Source organism: Hyperoodon ampullatus, assembly GCF_949752795.1.
Source record: "Hyperoodon ampullatus genome assembly, chromosome: 3".
NCBI lineage: Eukaryota > Metazoa > Chordata > Mammalia > Artiodactyla > Ziphiidae > Hyperoodon > Hyperoodon ampullatus.
The window spans coordinates 179,221,005-179,237,065 of record NC_136916.1 but is presented as its reverse complement, the minus strand read 5'-3'; the positions used below and the strand labels follow the sequence as shown (position 1 = coordinate 179,237,065).

Here is a 16,061-nt window from a genome sequence, read left to right as displayed (position 1 = left end):
TCCGACTCCCTGTACAGGGGCCCAGAAGGTTCTCTCTCCCTGTTTCAGGACCAGGATATCGCCGACGGGCGCTCGGAGACCCCCACGAAGACGCTGCAGGAAGATGGAGACCAGGAGAGGCTCATCTCCAAGCCCAGGGAGGGCAGAGGCAGGCAGCCCCGGAGGGAGCGGCTCTCCTGGCCCAAATTCCAAGCTCTAAAGAGCAAGCGTGGGCCAGGGCCCCGGAGGTCACACAGCTCCTCGGAGGCCTATGAGCGAGGGGACATGCCTGACCTGTCCCCCACGAGCACAGACACGGAGGCCCAGCTCCCGGAAGAGGAGCAGGTGCCGGAAGCAGGGCCAGGCACGCAGCAGAAGAGAAGTTTCCCGAACCTGAGATTCCGGGTGGGCTCAGGGAAGGGGCTGTCGGGCAGGGGAGCCCACGGTGGGACAGTCCAGGCTGGGGTCCTGGTGGAGACAGGGCCCTGGGATTCCGGGCGAGAGGCCGCCAGGGCTGCTGCACATGGCGGGAGAGAGGACAGGACGGCAGGGGTGCCAGAGGACGCCGAGCCCCCCGCAGAGCCCGGCCTCCCCATTGAGGGAGCCCCGGGGGAAGGGGCCGGCCCAGCACCCAGACTCCGAAGAAAGACAAAAGAGGCCAGGGACAAGGGGGAGACTGTGCCCCAGGGAAAAGCCGGGGCGGGCCCAGCCCCAAGACAGAGCAGGGAGGGGGCCACGGAAGGCACGCAGACGCTGGAGATTGGCATTGCCAGACTGTCTCTGCAAGACTCAGCAGACCAAGGCAGCCACCAAAACCACCAACCAGAATTCCATGTCCGCATACCCACTTTAAAGACACCCAGGTTTGGACTTTACAAAGAAAAAGTGCTCGAGAAAGAAGGAGCCACGACAGCTCTCCAGGGGGGACCACAGCAGAGAAGGGACTCTGGTGAGGACACGGAGGCCAAGAAGGGGGATGCAGGTGGAGCAGACATGCACAGGAGCAGACAAGCCCCAGGCCACCTGCCAGCACAGGAGGGGGGAGAAACGGAGGAAGGTGCAGCCCGGCAGAGAGGCGAGGACAGCAAGGCTGGGGACCAGCACGTGGACGAAAAGGAGGGAAAGATGAAAACGCTAAAGTTCAAGCTGCCCTCCTTTGGGTGGTCACCAGCGAAGGAGGCAAAAGGAGACAAAGTGACACAACTCCAGGAAACAGAGAAGGAAAAGGAAAGCAGCATCACGGCAGTGACATTGGAGATGGACAGAAAAGGCAAAGATGCACTAGAGACAGACAGCAAGTTCAAAATGCCCAAGTTCAAGATGCCGTCCTTCGGGGTGTCAGCACCCAGCAAGTCCGTCAAGACCACTGTGGAGGTGTCCGTGCCCAAGGCCCAGGCCGAGGTGACCCTGCCCTCAGTTCAGGCTGACGTGAAGACCAGTGACCTCAGCATCGAGCTGCCCTCTGTCGAGCTGGAGGTCAAGGCCACAGAAGTGGGCCTAAAGCTCCCAGAGGGCCACATTGCCGAAGCAGAGCCCAAGAAAGTGACAGCAGGAATTGGACTCAAGGGCCACCTGCCCAAGGTGCAGAAGCCCAGCATCAAGGTGCCCAAGGTGGACATCAAGGGGCCCAAACTGGACCTGAAGGACGCCAAGGGTGAGGGGACGGTCCCTGACGTGGAGGTGTCGCTGCCCAGTGTGGAGGTGGACACTCAGTCCGTGGGCAGCAAGCTGGAGGGCGACGTGTCCCTGGGGGACAAGGAGGTGGCCGCCAGAGACAGCAAGTTCAAAATGCCCAAGTTCAAGATGCCGTCCTTTGGGGGGTCAGCGCCCAGCAAGTCAGTCGAGGCCACCGTGGAGGTGTCCGTGCCCAAGGCCCAGGCCGAGGTGACCCTGCCCTCGCTGCAGGCCGACGTGAAGACCAGTGACCTCAGCATCGAGCTGCCCTCCGCCGAGCTGGAGGTCAAGGCTGCCGAGGTCAGTGTGAAGCTCCCGGAGGGCCACCTTCCCGAAATAGAGCCCAAGGAAACAGTGGGGGGAATCGGTCTTAAGGGCCACCTGCCCAAGGTGACTGGACCCAGCATCAAGGTGCCTGAGGTGGACATCAAGGCCCCCCAGGTGGACATCAAGGTACCAAAACTGGACCTGAAGGATGCCAAGGTCAAGGTGACGGCCTCCGACGTGGAGGTGTCGCTGCCCAGCGTGGAGGTGGACACCCAAGTAGCGGGCTCCAAGCTGGAGGGCGACGTCACCCTTGGAGACAAGGAGGTGACCGCCAGAGACAGCAAGTTCAAAATGCCCAAGTTCAAGATGCCGTCCTTTGGGGTGTCAGCGCCCAGCAAGTCCGTCAAGGCCACTATGGAGGTGTCCGTGCCCAAGGCCCAGGCCGAGGTGACCCTGCCCTCAGTTCAGGCTGACGTGAAGACCAGTGACCTCAGCATTGAGCTGCTCTCTGCCGAGCTGGGGGTCAAGGCCACAGAAGTGGGCCTGAAGCTCCCAGAGGGCCACATTGCCGAAGCAGAGCCCAAGGAAGTGGCAGCAGGAATTGGACCCAAGGGCCACCTGCCCAAGGTGCAGATGCCCAGCATCAAAGTGCCTAAGGTGGACATCAAGGGGCCCAAATTGGACCTGAAGGACGCCAAGGGTGAAGTGACGGTCCCTGACGTGGAGGTGTCACTGCCAAGCGTGGAGGTGGACACTCAGTCCGTGGGCAGCAAGCTGGAAGGCGACGTGTCCCTTGGGGACAAGGAGGTGGCCGCCAGAGACAGCAAGTTCAAAATGCCCAAGTTCAAGATGCCGTCCTTCGGGGGGTCAGCACCCCGCAAGTCCGTCGAGGCCGCTGTGGAAGTGTCCATGCCCAAGGCCCAGGCCGAAGTGACCGTGCCCTCGCTGCAGGCTGACGTTAAGATCAGTGACCTCAGCATCGAGTTGCCCTCTGCCGAGCTGGAGGTCAAGGCTGCCGAAGTGGGCCTGAAGCTCCCAGAGGGCCACATTGCCGAAGCAGAGCCCAAGGAAGTGGCAGCAGGAATTGGACTCAAGGGCCACCTGCCCAAGGTGCAGATGCCCAGCATCAAAGTGCCCAAGGTGGACATCAAGGGGCCCAAACTGGACCTGAAGGACACCAACGGCGAGGTGACGGCCCGTGATGTGGAGCTGTCACTGCCCAGCGTGGCGGTGGACACTGAGGCCGCAGGCATCATGCTGGCGGGCGACGTGTCCCTGGGGGACAAGGAAGTGGCCTCCAGAGACAGCAAGTTCAAAATGCCCAAGTTCACAATGCCATCCATTGGGGTGTCGGAACCCAGCAAGTCCGTCAAGGCCACCGTGGAGGTGTCCGTGCCCAAGGCCCAGGCCGAGGTGACCCTGCCCTCGGTTCTGGCCGACGTGAAGACCAGTGACCTCAACATCGAGCTGCCCTCTGCCGAGCTGGAGGTCAAGGCCACAGAAGTGGGCCTAAAGCTCCCAGAGGGCCACATTGCCGAAGCAGAGCCCAAGGAAGTGGCAGCAGGAATTGGACTCAAGGGCCACCTGCCCAAGGTGCAGATGCCCAGCATCAAGGTGCCCAAGGTGGACATCAAGGCCCCTCAGGTGGACATCAAGGTGCCAAAACCGGACCTGAAGGATGCCAAGGTTAAGGTGACGGCCTCCGACATGGAGGTGTCGCTGCCCAGTGTGGAGGTGCACACCCAGGTAGTGGGCTCCAAGCTGGAGGGCGACATAGCCCATGGAGACAAGGAGGTGACCACCAGAGACAGCAAGTTCAAAATGCCCAAGTTCAAGATGCCGTCCTTTGGGGTGTCAGCGCCCAGCAAGTCCATCAAGGACACTATGGAGGTGTCCGTGCCCAAGGCCCAGGCCAAGGTGACCCGACCCTCGGTTCAGGCTGACGTGAAGACCAGTGACCTCATCATCGAGCTGCCTTCCACCGAGCTGGAGGTCACGGCCACAGAAGTGGGCCTAAAGCTCCCAGAGGGCCACATTGCCGAAGCAGAGCCCAAGGAAGTGGCAGCAGGAATTGGACTCAAGGGCCACCTGCCCAAGGTGCAGAAGCCCAGCATCAAGGTGCCCAAGGTGGACATCAAGGGGCCCAAACTGGACATGAAGGACACCAAGGGTGAGGTGACGGCCCCCGACGTGGAGGTATCACTGCCCAGCATGGAGCTGGACACTCAGTCTGTGGGCAGCAAGCTGGAGGGCGACGCGTCCCTGGGGGACAAGGAGGTGGCCGCCAGAGACAGCAAGTTCAAAATGCCCAAGTTCAAGATGCCGTCCTTCGGGGGCTCAGCACCCAGCAAGTCCGTCGCGGCCGCTGTGGAAGTGTCCATGCCCAAGGCCCAGGCCGAAGTGACCGTGCCCTCGCTGCAGGCTGACGTTAAGATCAGTGACCTCAGCATCGAGCTGCCCTCCGCCGAGCTGGAGGTCAAGGCTGCCGAGGTGGGCATGAAGCTCCCGGAGGGCCACCTTCCCGAAATAGAGCCCAAGGAAGCAGTGGGGGGAATCGGGCTTAAGGGCCACCTGCCCAAGGTGACTGGACCCAGCATCAAGGTGCCCGAGGTGGACATCAAGGCCCCCCAGGTGGACATCAAGGGGCCCAAACTGGACCTGCAGTATGCCAAGGGCGAGGTGATGACCCCCGACGTGGAGGTGTCGCTGCCCAGTGTGGAGGTGGACACCCAGGCCGTGGGCAGCAAGCTGGAGGGTGACGTCGCCCTTAGAGACAAGGAGGTGGCCGCCAGAGACAGCAAGTTCAAAATGCCCAAGTTCAAGATACCGTCCTTTGGGGTGTCAGCGCCCAGCAAGTCTGTCAAGGCCACTGTGGAGGTGTCCGTGCCCAAGGCCAAGGACACGGTGACCCTGCACTCGGTTCAGGCCGACATGAAGACCAGTGACCTCAGCATCGAGCTGCCCTCCACCGAGCTGGAGGTCAAGGCTGCCGAGGTCGGCGTGAAGCTCCTGGAGGGCCACCTTCCCGAAATAGAGCCCAAGGAAACAGTGGAGGGAATCGGGCTTAAGGGCCACCTGCCCAAGGTGACAGGACCCAGCATCAAGGTGCCCAAGGTGGACATCAAGGACCACCAGGTGGACATCAAGGGGCCCAAACTGGACCTGAAGGATGCCAAGGTCAAGGTGACGGCCTCCGACGTGGAGGTGTCGCTGCCCAGTGTGGAGGTGGACACCCAGGTAGTGTGCTCCAAGCAGGAGGGCGACATAGCCCTTGGAGACAAGGAGGTGACCGCCAGAGACAGCAAGTTCAAAATGCCCAAGTTCAAGATGCCGTCCTTTGGGGTGTCAGCGCCCAGCAAGTCCGACGAGGTTGCTGTGCAGGTGTCCGTGCCCAAGGCCCAGACCGAGGTAACATCAGTGCAGGCCCACGGCAAGACCAGTGACTTCACCATTGAGCTGCCCTCTGCCGAGCTGGAGGTCAAGGCCACCGAAGTGGGCCTGAAGCTCCCAGAGGGCCACATTGCCGAAGCAGAGCCCAAGGAAGTGGCAGCAGGAATTGGACTCAAGGGCCACCTGCCCAAGGTGCAGATGCCCAGCATCAAGGTGCCCAAGGTGGACATCAAGGCCCCCCAGGTGGACATCAAGGGGCCCAAACTGGACCTTCAGGACGCCAAGGGCGAGGTGACGACACCCAACGTGGAAGTGTCGCTGGCCAGCGTGGACATGGACACAAAGGCCGCGGGCAGCAAGCTGGAGGGCGACGCGTCCCTGGGGGATAAGGAAGTGGCCGCCAGAGACAGCAAGTTCAAAATGCCCAAGTTCAAGATGCCGTCCTTCGGGGGCTCAGCACCCAGCAAGTCCGTCGCGGCCGCTGTGGAAGTGTCCATGCCCAAGGCCCAGGCCGAAGTGACCGTGCCCTCGCTGCAGGCTGACGTTAAGATCAGTGACCTCAGCATCGAGCTGCCCTCCGCCGAGCTGGAGGTCAAGGCTGCCGAGGTGGGCATGAAGCTCCCGGAGGGCCACCTTCCCGAAATAGAGCCCAAGGAAGCAGTGGGGGGAATCGGGCTTAAGGGCCACCTGCCCAAGGTGACTGGACCCAGCATCAAGGTGCCCGAGGTGGACATCAAGGCCTCCCAGGTGGATATCAAGGGGCCCAAACTGGACCTGCAGTACGCCAAGGGCGAGGTGATGACCCCCGACGTGGAGGTGTCGCTGCCCAGTGTGGAGGTGGACACCCAGGCCGCGGGCAGCAAGCTGGAGGGTGACGGGTCCCTGGGGGACAAGAAGGTGGCCGTCACAGACAGCAAGTTCAAAATGCCCAAGTTCAAGATGCCGTCCATTGGCATGTCAGAACCCAGCAAGTCCGTCAAGGCCACCATGGAGGTGTCCGTGCCCAAGGCCCAGGCTGAGGTGACTCTGCCCTCGGTGCAGGCCGACGTCAAGACCAGTGACTTCACCATCGAGCTGCCCTCTGCCGAGCTGGAGGTCAAGGCCACCGAAGTGGGCCTGAAGCTCCCAGAGGGCCACATTGCCGAAGCAGAGCCCAAGGAAGTGGCAGCGGGAATTGGACTCAAGGGCCACATGCCCAAGGTGCAGATGCCCAGCATCAAGGTGCCCAAGGTGGACATCAAGGCCTCCCAGGTGGATATCAAGGGGCCCAAACTGGACCTGAAGGACACCAACGGCGAGGTGACGGCCCGTGATGTGGAGCTGTCACTGCCCAGCGTGGCAGTGGACACTGAGGCCGCAGGCATCATGCTGGCGGGCGACGTGTCCCTTGGGGACAAAGAGGTGGCCGTCAGAGACAGCAAGTTCAAAATGCCCAAGTTCAAGATGCCGTCCATTGGGGTGTCAGCACCCAGCAAGTCTGTCAAGGCCACCGTGGAGGTGTCCGTGCCCAAGGCCCAGGCCGAGGTGACCCTGCCCTCGGTGCAGGCCGACGTCAAGACCAGTGACTTCACCATTGAGCTGCCCTCTGCCGAGCTGGAGGTCAAGGCCACCGAAGTGGGCCTGAAGCTCCCAGAGGGCCACATTGCCGAAGCAGAGCCCAAGGAAGTGGCAGCAGGAATTGGACTCAAGGGCCACCTGCCCAAGGTGCAGATGCCCAGCATCAAGGTGCCCAAGGTGGACATCAAGGCCCCCCAGGTGGACATCAAGGGGCCCAAACTGGACCTTCAGGACGCCAAGGGCGAGGTGACGACACCCAACGTGGAAGTGTCGCTGGCCAGCGTGGACATGGACACAAAGGCCGCGGGCAGCAAGCTGGAGGGCAACGCGTCCCTGGGGGATAAGGAAGTGGCCGCCAGAGACAGCAAGTTCAAAATGCCCAAGTTCAAGATGCCGTCCTTCGGGGGCTCAGCACCCAGCAAGTCCGTCGCGGCCGCTGTGGAAGTGTCCATGCCCAAGGCCCAGGCCGAAGTGACCGTGCCCTCGCTGCAGGCTGACGTTAAGATCAGTGACCTCAGCATCGAGCTGCCCTCCGCCGAGCTGGAGGTCAAGGCTGCCGAGGTGGGCATGAAGCTCCCGGAGGGCCACCTTCCCGAAATAGAGCCCAAGGAAGCAGTGGGGGGAATCGGGCTTAAGGGCCACCTGCCCAAGGTGACTGGACCCAGCATCAAGGTGCCCGAGGTGGACATCAAGGCCTCCCAGGTGGATATCAAGGGGCCCAAACTGGACCTGCAGTATGCCAAGGGCGAGGTGATGACCCCCGACGTGGAGGTGTCGCTGCCCAGTGTGGAGGTGGACACCCAGGCCGCGGGCAGCAAGCTGGAGGGTGACGGGTCCCTGGGGGACAAGAAGGTGGCCGTCACAGACAGCAAGTTCAAAATGCCCAAGTTCAAGATGCCGTCCATTGGGGTGTCAGAACCCAGCAAGTCCGTCAAGGCCACCGTGGAGGTGTCCGTGCCCAAGGCCCAGGCTGAGGTGACTCTGCCCTCGGTGCAGGCCGACGGCAAGACCAGTGACCTCAGCATCGAGCTGCCCTCCGCCGAGCTGGAGGTCAAGGTTGCCGAGGTGGGCGTGAAGCTCCCGGAGGGCCACCTTCCCAAAGGGGAGCCCAAGCAAGCGGCAGCGGGAATTGGACTCAAGGGCCACCTGCCCAAGGTGCAGATGCCCAGCATCAAGGTGCCCAAGGTGGACATCAAGGGGCCCAAACTGGACCTGAAGGACGCCAAGGGTGAGGGGACGGTCCCTGACGTGGAAGTGTCGCTGCCCAGCGTGGAGGTGGACACTCAGTTTGTGGGCAGCAAGCTGGAGGGTGACGTGTCCCTTGGGGACAAGGAGGTGGCCGCCAGAGACAGCAAGTTCAAAATGCCCAAGTTCAAGATACCGTCCTTTGGGGTGTCAACGCCCAGCAAGTCTGTCAAGGCCACTGTGGAGGTGTCCGTGCCCAAGGCCAAGGCCAAGGTGACCCTGCCCTCGCTGCAGGCCGACGTGAAGACCAGTGACCTCAGCATCGAGCTGCCCTCCACCGAGCTGGAGGTCAAGGCTGCCGAGGTCGGCGTGAAGCTCCCGGAGGGCCACCTTCCCGAAATAGAGCCCAAGGAAGCAGTGGGGGGAATCGGGCTTAAGGGCCACCTGCCCAAGGTGACTGGACCCAGCATCAAGGTGCCCGAGGCAGACTTCAAGGCCCCCCAGGTGGACATCAAGGGGCCCAAACTGGACCTGAAGGATGCCAAGGTCAAGGTGACGACCTCCGACGTGGAGGTGTCGCTGCCCAGCGTGGAGGTGGACACCCAGGTAGCGGGCTTCAAGCTGGAGGGCGACGTCGCCCTTGGGGACAAAGAGGTGGCCGCCAGAGACAGCAAGTTCAAAATGCCCAAATTCAAGATGCCATCCTTTGAGGTGTCGGCTCCCAGCAAGTCCGTTGAAGCCGCCTTGGATGAGTCCATAGCCATGGCCCAAGCCCAGGTGACCTTGCCCTCGGTGCAGGCCGACATGAAGACCAGTGACGTCAGCATCAAGCTGCCCTCTGCCGAGCTGGAGGTCAAGGGTGCCGAGGTGGGTGTGAAGCTCCCAGAGGGCCACCTTCCGAGAGCAGAGCCCAAGGAAGTGGCAGCGGGAATTGGTCTCAAAGGCCACCTGACCAAGGTTCAGAAGCCCAGCATCAAGGTGCCCAAGGTGGACATCAAGGCCCCCCAGGTGGACATCAAGGGGCCCAAACTGGACCTGCAGGACGCCAAGGGTGAGGTGACAGCCCCCGACGTGGAGGTGTCGCTGCCCAGCGTGGAGGTGGACACCCAGGCCGCGGGCATCATGCTGGCGGGCGATGTGTCCCTTGGGGACAAGGAGGTGGCCGCCAGAGACAGCAAGTTCAAAATGCCCAAGTTCAAGATGCCGTCCATTGGGGTGTCGGCACCCAGCATGTCCGTCAAGGCCACTGTGGAGGTGTCCATGCCCAAGGCCCAGACCGAGGTAACCCTGCCCTCAGTGCAGGCCCACGGCAAGACCAGCGACTTCACCATTGAGCTGCCCTCCGCCGAGCTGGAGGTCAAGGCCACCGAAGTGGGCCTGAAGCTCCCAGAGGGCCACATTGCCGAAGCAAAGCCCAAGGAAGTGGCAGCGGGAATTGGACTCAAGGACCACCTGCCCAAGGTGCAGATGCCCAGCATCAAGGTGCCCAAGGTGGACATCAAGGGGCACAAACTGGATCTGAAGGACGCCAAGGGTGAGGTGACGGCCCCCGACGTGGAGGTGTCACTGCCCAGCGTGGAGGTGGACACCCAGGCGGCGGGCACCAAGCTGGAGGGCGACATGTCCCTGGGGGACAAGGAGGTGGCCGCCAGAGACAGCAAGTTCAAAATGCCCAAGTTCAAGATGCCATCCTTTGGGGTGTCAGTGCCCAGTAAGTCCATCGAAGCCTCCTTGGAGGGGTCCATGCCCAAGGCCCAAGCCGAGGTGACCCTGCCCTTGGTGCAGGCCGACAGCATGACCAGTGACCTCAGCATCAAGCTGCCCTCCACAGAGCTGGAGGTTAAGGCTGCCGAGGTGGGCATGAAGCTCCCAGAGGGCCACATTGTAGAAGCAGAGCCCAAGGAAGCAGCAGCGGGAATCGGACTCAAGGGCCACCTGTCTAGGGTGCACATGCCCAGCATCAAGGTGCCCGAGGTGGACATCAGGGCCCCCCAGGTGGACATCAAGGGGCCCAACCTGGATTTGAAGGACACCAAGGGCGAGGTGACGGCCCCCAATGTGGAGATGTCGCTGCCCAGTGTGGAGGTGGACACCCAGGCCATGGGCGGCAAGCTGGTGGGCGACGTGTCCCTGGGGGACGAGGAGGTGGCCGCCAGAGTTAGAAACATTGAAATGGAAAGCGGAGGTAATATCCAAATCAAGAAATCACATTTTAAAATTCCCGAAGTCTTCTCTTCGTCTGGCAAATCCTTCAAAAGTTCTGCACCAGTAGATGTTTATTTTGGGGTTTCTCTGCCCCCAAGTACCTCTGTCACGTTCTCAGAATTTAGTGGTGGTGAATCTTTGACGCAGGATTTGGCCACCAGGGAGCCGTCCGTGCCTCTTCCCTGGCTGGGTTGGCCTGGTCTTTCTGGCAGCCTTGATCTCAGTGGTATCCACGCCGAGCCTGCCTCTCTGTCTCCTGCCGAGGGCATCATACTCACAAAATACCAGGTGACTCTCCCCGGAGCTGCCGCCCCCCCGGAGCTCCCTCTGGAAGCTGCCCCTTGTTCCCAGAACAACGCCTATCTTCCCAGCACGGGAAGTTCTGCCAGTCTCCCAACCCAGGAGAGAGTTGCAGTGTCCCAGACTGACAGTCCCGCTGGCCCTGTGGACCCCATGTTTCTTGCATCATATGGTCGGGTGAGTTTTCCTAAGTTTCATCCACCAAAGTTCGGGTTTTCTGTCCCAGAAGCAGCTGATGCAGAGGTGGAGGCCGGTGCTGGGGATTGTGCCCCCTCTCTATCCACTACTGGCCCTGCCCGGGGCCTGGACTCCACAGCTGTGCCACGCAGCGCGGGGCTGTCGGCAGTGGCTGCAGGTGAGACCTCAGCTGAAGATACTAAACGTGGAGGGAAAGATAGTCCCTTAAAAATGCCGTGGATCAAGCTTCCGTCATTCAGGTGGTCCCCAAAGAAGGGGGCGGTGCCCCCAGGGGACCCTGAATGCAGCCTGGATGACGCAGAGCTCAGCGTGGCTGTGGACACGGGTCACAAAGGCGTGCCCCCTGGGTGTCCTGTGTCTGCAGTGGAGGTGGCTGTGGACGTGCCTCCGGAGAAGGACGGAGAGGAGAAAGGCATGAAGTCGCCTGGCTGCGCTGTGCTGGAACACGCACCTCTCACAGTGCTCACTCCAGAGGGAGGGCCCGGCCTGCCATGGGGAGACCCCGCTGCTCCACGCTCTAGGTCCCCGGCGGGGGGTGGCGCTCGTGCCACAGAGAGGGCTAGTAGTGAGGTTGGTGCTGGGGGCACCGGCACGGTGGTCGGCCCCCCAGAAGGAGCGGGCGTGGACCCCCATCTGCCACAGGCCCATGCTCCCCTTTTGGACTTTGCCAGACCAGACCTCAGACCCAGCAAGCCCAAGGTGGGGGTGAGTTCGTCAGCTGGTGACCCTCCGTCTCTGGCACACAGCAGCCAAGGGCACGGGCTTCGGGACGGCTCGGCAAGCCAGCCTCTCGGCGAGGCGACGGCCCCCTCAGTAGGAGACCCCCAGCAGCCGTCCTGCAGCCCAGCAGATGTGGACGCTCCCGCGGTGGAGAGCGCGGCCTCGCAGGGGGGCTGGTTCAGGATGCCCGCGCTCCGCCTGCCCAGCCTCCGACGCTCCGCCAAGGAGAGGGGGGTGGCTGGGGCTCAGGGGGCGCCAGTGCCCGCGCCTGCTGCCAGCGCACTGAGGGAAGGAGAAAGACCAGCTCCGGTCGGGGCTCAGGGGGTTCCTGGGTCAGAGGTGGAAGAAGCTATGTCCCTGCAGTCCCCAGAGGCAGGGGCAGACGAGGCAGCTGCGGAGCTCGCGTCCTACGCAGATGCAGATGTCCTAAAGAGAAACCTTGAGGACAAAGGCTCAGAGCCGCACCTCTCTCCTGCAGGGGTGCCCGCTGCGGACCTTCCCCCTTCCGAGGCCAGGGTCCGTCCAGGCGAAGGCTCCCTCCCTCTTCAGATGCCCAGCGGCAGGCTTTCAGGAACCCAGGCCCCTCCTGCTGGGCCTGCAGGGCTGGGCCTCGCTGCGAGGCAGGGGAGGGCAGAGGAATGGTCCTCCCAGCCTGAAGGCCCCATTAAACTGAAGGCGTCCAGGACCGACGGGCTGTCCCAGGTTTCTGTCATTAACATGGGTCAGCCCTGGGAAGGCTCCGTGGTAACGGTCAAACTGCCCAGGTTAAGCGTGCCAAGGTTCGCCTTTCCTGACCCCAGCTCCGAGGCCGACGTCTTTATCCCCGCCGTGACAGAAGTGCGGTGCCCAGGGAGCAACCTTGCCCACGCCCTGCACGAGGAAAGCCCAGGAGTCTGGGGTGCCAGCATCCTGAAGGCAGGTGCTGAGACCCCCGGGGAGCAGCCCGTGGCCCTTGACTTCCCCCCGGAAGCTTCCCCCATTTCCAAGGTCAGAGTGCACATTCAGCGTGCACAGGGAGAGAGCCCCGAGGTCGCCGTCCACAGCAGGGTGACGGCAGAGTTGGCTGACCTCTCGGGACCCGAGGCTATTTCCACCCAGGTCGTGCGGCAGTTGGAGATCCCCGCGTCCGAGATCCAAACAGCTTCTTACGGATTCTCTTTGCTCAAGGTGAAGATGCCGGAGCCCCGCACGCGGGTGAGTGTCCGAGACTCCCGGCTGAGGGAGGGCCTGCAGGAGGCTCCCAAACAAGCCGCCCCGGGAGCAGAACCCGCCCCCGGAGGTCTGCAGCCGGACACCGGAGAGCCGTTTGGAGTGATCTCAGCCAGTGTCAGTGTGCCTGGACGGCCAACATTCACGCCCAAAGTGAACTCTGGCCACCAGGGTGCCGACAGCTGCTCCGACGTCGACGACGAGGCTGCAGAAGTTCTCGAATTTCCCCCTGAAGAAGACAGCGGGGAGGCAGCTACCTCCCCGGCAGAGGAAGACAGGGCTCCAAAAGAGAAACCAGAAAGTAAAAGATCTTCTGGTCTGTTCAGGTTTTGGCTTCCGAACATTGGGTTCTCTTCCTCTGCCGAAGAGCCACGCGCTGATTCCAAAGATGAAGCCCGCGCGTCGGCTGCCGTCCAGACACAGGCTGGGGCGCGGCCCGAGGCAGCGCTACCCAAGAAGCCCCAGAAGGCGGGCTGGTTTCGATTTCCCACATTAGGACTCTCCTCTCCCACCGAGAAGAGCGAAAGCTCTGAAGACGAGGCAGCTCCGGCAGGGCAAACACCCCAAGAACAAGCGGTCACGTTCTTTGATGCCCCAGAAAGCTTCTCCCCAGAGGGTGAGGGGGATGGGGAGCCGGCGGAGACGGCAGGCGCCAGGCCGGGCGCCAGAGCTATGACCACGTCTGCAGCAAGGACGGGGCTGGTCCTGCTGGAGCAGGGCCCAGAGGGCGGGATGAACCTGCATCCGGGCCCACCACCAAGTGAGGATAGACGGACAGACGAAAGGAGGCCCTGCGAAGCTCCCACCGTGAGGACGCGTGTGTCCACCTTGATTCACAGCACCGAGAGCGAAGCAGAGATGCCCGGGAGCGGCGGCGCCCCACCCTCACACAGCCCTCCCAAAGGGGGACCCCAAACGGGCCGGCCCCCCAGAGCCTCGGCAGCAGAGGCGGCACCCGCACTCCCCGCGAGACCCCGGCCCCACACAGGGTCCTGTGCTCCTGAGGGTCTTCGTTAGACACGTTACTCGAGATCCCTGCCCACGAGGCCCTCGAGAACACAGCTGCTGCTTGGAGAAGGGGCTGTGACGGCTGTGGGTGCAGAGGTCGTTTGGGGTTCAGCTCCTGTCCTGGTGCTGCCTCCCGGTGAAGGTCGTTTCGCTCTTTCCGGCAGAGTCCGGCATATTACAGGAGACCCCGTTCCCCGCTCGCTTACAGCCAGCTCACTCCGCTGTTGGATGTCTCGCCGCCAGCGCGGCAAGCTTTGGGCTGCTTTGTGTGACGATGCCCGCGCACTGGGCTGGGGGCGGGCGAGCCAGCAGAGGTCGTTCAGACGGCCGTGAGTTCCCACGAGATGGTCTGCAGGCGTCCGCTTGCCTGCCGGTACCCCCCACCCCGCGGCGTGCCCAGCCCCTCAGTGTACCCGCTGCAGCCATGCAGGTGGGACCTACTTGGCTGCTCCCTGGACCCTGGACGGGCAATAAAGCAAGTGCTGCTTCCCCAGTGATGACTGCGAGGTGTTTTGTTCTGGGTTGGAATTCAGCCCGGCTCTCCCCCACGCGCTCCATCCTAGGTCGCTCTGGAAAGCAGAGTCAAGGGCGGCTCACTCATCCTTTTGTCTGTCCAGACCCTCCTCTGAGCCAGCGGCTGCGAGAGACCAAGAGGAAGAAGGCTAGGCCCAGGAGTCCACAGTGTGGCCGGGGACACAGACACACGCCCCCACCCCCAGCTGGGAGGCAGCTCAAGGCGTGGGTGGTGGGCAGAGCAGGGACCGCACACAGAGGGGCCCTTGGCCTCGGGGGCCGGGGACGGGTAGCTGGCTCCTCGGCCACGATGGGGGCCCATCTCAGAGGCTTCCCTTTGCCGTGGCGGCCCTCCTCTCCAAGCAGCCCACGGGAAGCAGATTCAGAACAAGGTTGAAGGAGTTTCCTACAAACTTCCAGGGGTCAGATCTCCTCCCGGCTGCCTTCAGACGCCCCTCAGGGGCCCGTGGGCACGATGCGCTCGGAGTGGGAGCTGGAGCCTGTGCCACCTCCCTTCTGCTTGGAGAGGAGTGGCCGCTCTCATGGCTGAGGCTACAGGAAGAAGAGCAGGGCTGGGACCCTCCCGCCCCCTGGGGCGGGGGCAGGTTGGGGGGACGCTGGGCCCAGAGGGCATCCTGCTGCTCCCAAGGCTGCTCCCCCAACCCCCCTCCCCATGCTGCCCTGAGAGAGCCTGGGAGGCTGGGTCCTTCCCCCTGGCCACCGTGGGAAGTCCCATTTCCCGTGGCCGGCTGGGAAGGTCCCCCAAGGTAGGGGATGTCGAACCCTCTGGAAGGTGGGGCGGGGGGAGGGAAAGCTCAGTGGGGACTGGGTCCCGCAGTCAAGGAGACTGCAGTAGCCTCTCCCAGCCCCAGCCTCGCCCTGCCCATCAGACCGACGTGGGGAGCACAGCCCCCTGGGAACGCTGCGGTGGGGGGTCTGCCTGGCTCCGTGGGTTTCATTCCTCTCTCAACCCAGAGTCAAGGCATGAGATATAGTAGCCTTGGTGCTGGAGGCCGAGCAGGCAGCTGTCAGCCCGTGGGGAGCCGCTGACAGCACAGGCCCTTCCACCTTCCGTGTGGCCTCTGTTCTGTGTGACAACATGTGTGAGCCACCTGCACTGTGTGACATCGTCACCACAAATGAGTGGCTTGAAACAACACACATTTATGAGCCCCCGGTCTCTGTGGGTCAGGAGTCCAAGCACAGCTTAGCTGGGTCCTATGAGGCCACCATCAAGGCACTGGCTGGGCTGCCGTCTCATCTCCAGACTCAACTGGGGAAGGAACCACTTCCCAAACTCACAAGGCTGCTGGGTGCAGGCCGGCTGGCTGAGGGCCCTGTTTCTTGCCGGCTGGAGGCCGGAGGCTGCTCCTGGGGCGCTGCCCAGCGGGGCTCTCCATAGGACAGCTCACGGGAGTTTCCTTCATCAAACCACCAAGGGTCGGCCCCCGGCAAGATGCTGTTACCACCTCGTGTCACATAACCACCTCTGTGCGTTCTACCTGTCGCAGGCGAGGCAGCTGGTGCCCCCCCTCGAGGGAGGGGTCACACAAGGGCCTGGGTTCCAGGCTCCCAGGAGGCAGGGTCTGTCCCCCACAGCCCAGAAGGGGTCCCCAGGCCTCTCACGCCTCATCAAGCTGGACCTCCTGTGACGAGGGTCTGCTTTGGAGGCCTTTGAGGCTGCCACTGAGATGTGGCCACCAGACCCACAGTGTGTGAAGTGGGCCTTGCACTGGCTGCGTCTTTTCGCCCTGTTGCCCCGCCATAGCCTGGCGCACAGAGCCCTCCTGGGCCGCGGCTGGTCAGCCTACAGGGAGCAGAGGGCCTGGGGTCTGCGGCTTCCGGGGCACTGCCCT

General features: G+C 62.8%; 1 protein-coding gene across 1 annotated transcript in view; it reads left to right on the top strand.

Annotated features, from left to right (window-relative positions):
* The window catches only part of AHNAK2 (AHNAK nucleoprotein 2), a gene marked incomplete at its 5' end in the record, with an annotated part of 32,604 nt that extends 18,419 nt beyond the window's left edge, over positions 1-14,185 (top strand). The window contains one exon of the mRNA XM_079699220.1: positions 49-14,185. Within this exon, the coding sequence (XP_079555346.1) occupies positions 49-13,701 (13,653 nt within the window). The 3' untranslated portion in view covers positions 13,702-14,185. The remainder of the gene's footprint in view (positions 1-48) is intronic.
* Between the last annotated feature and the right edge of the window lie 1,876 nt (positions 14,186-16,061).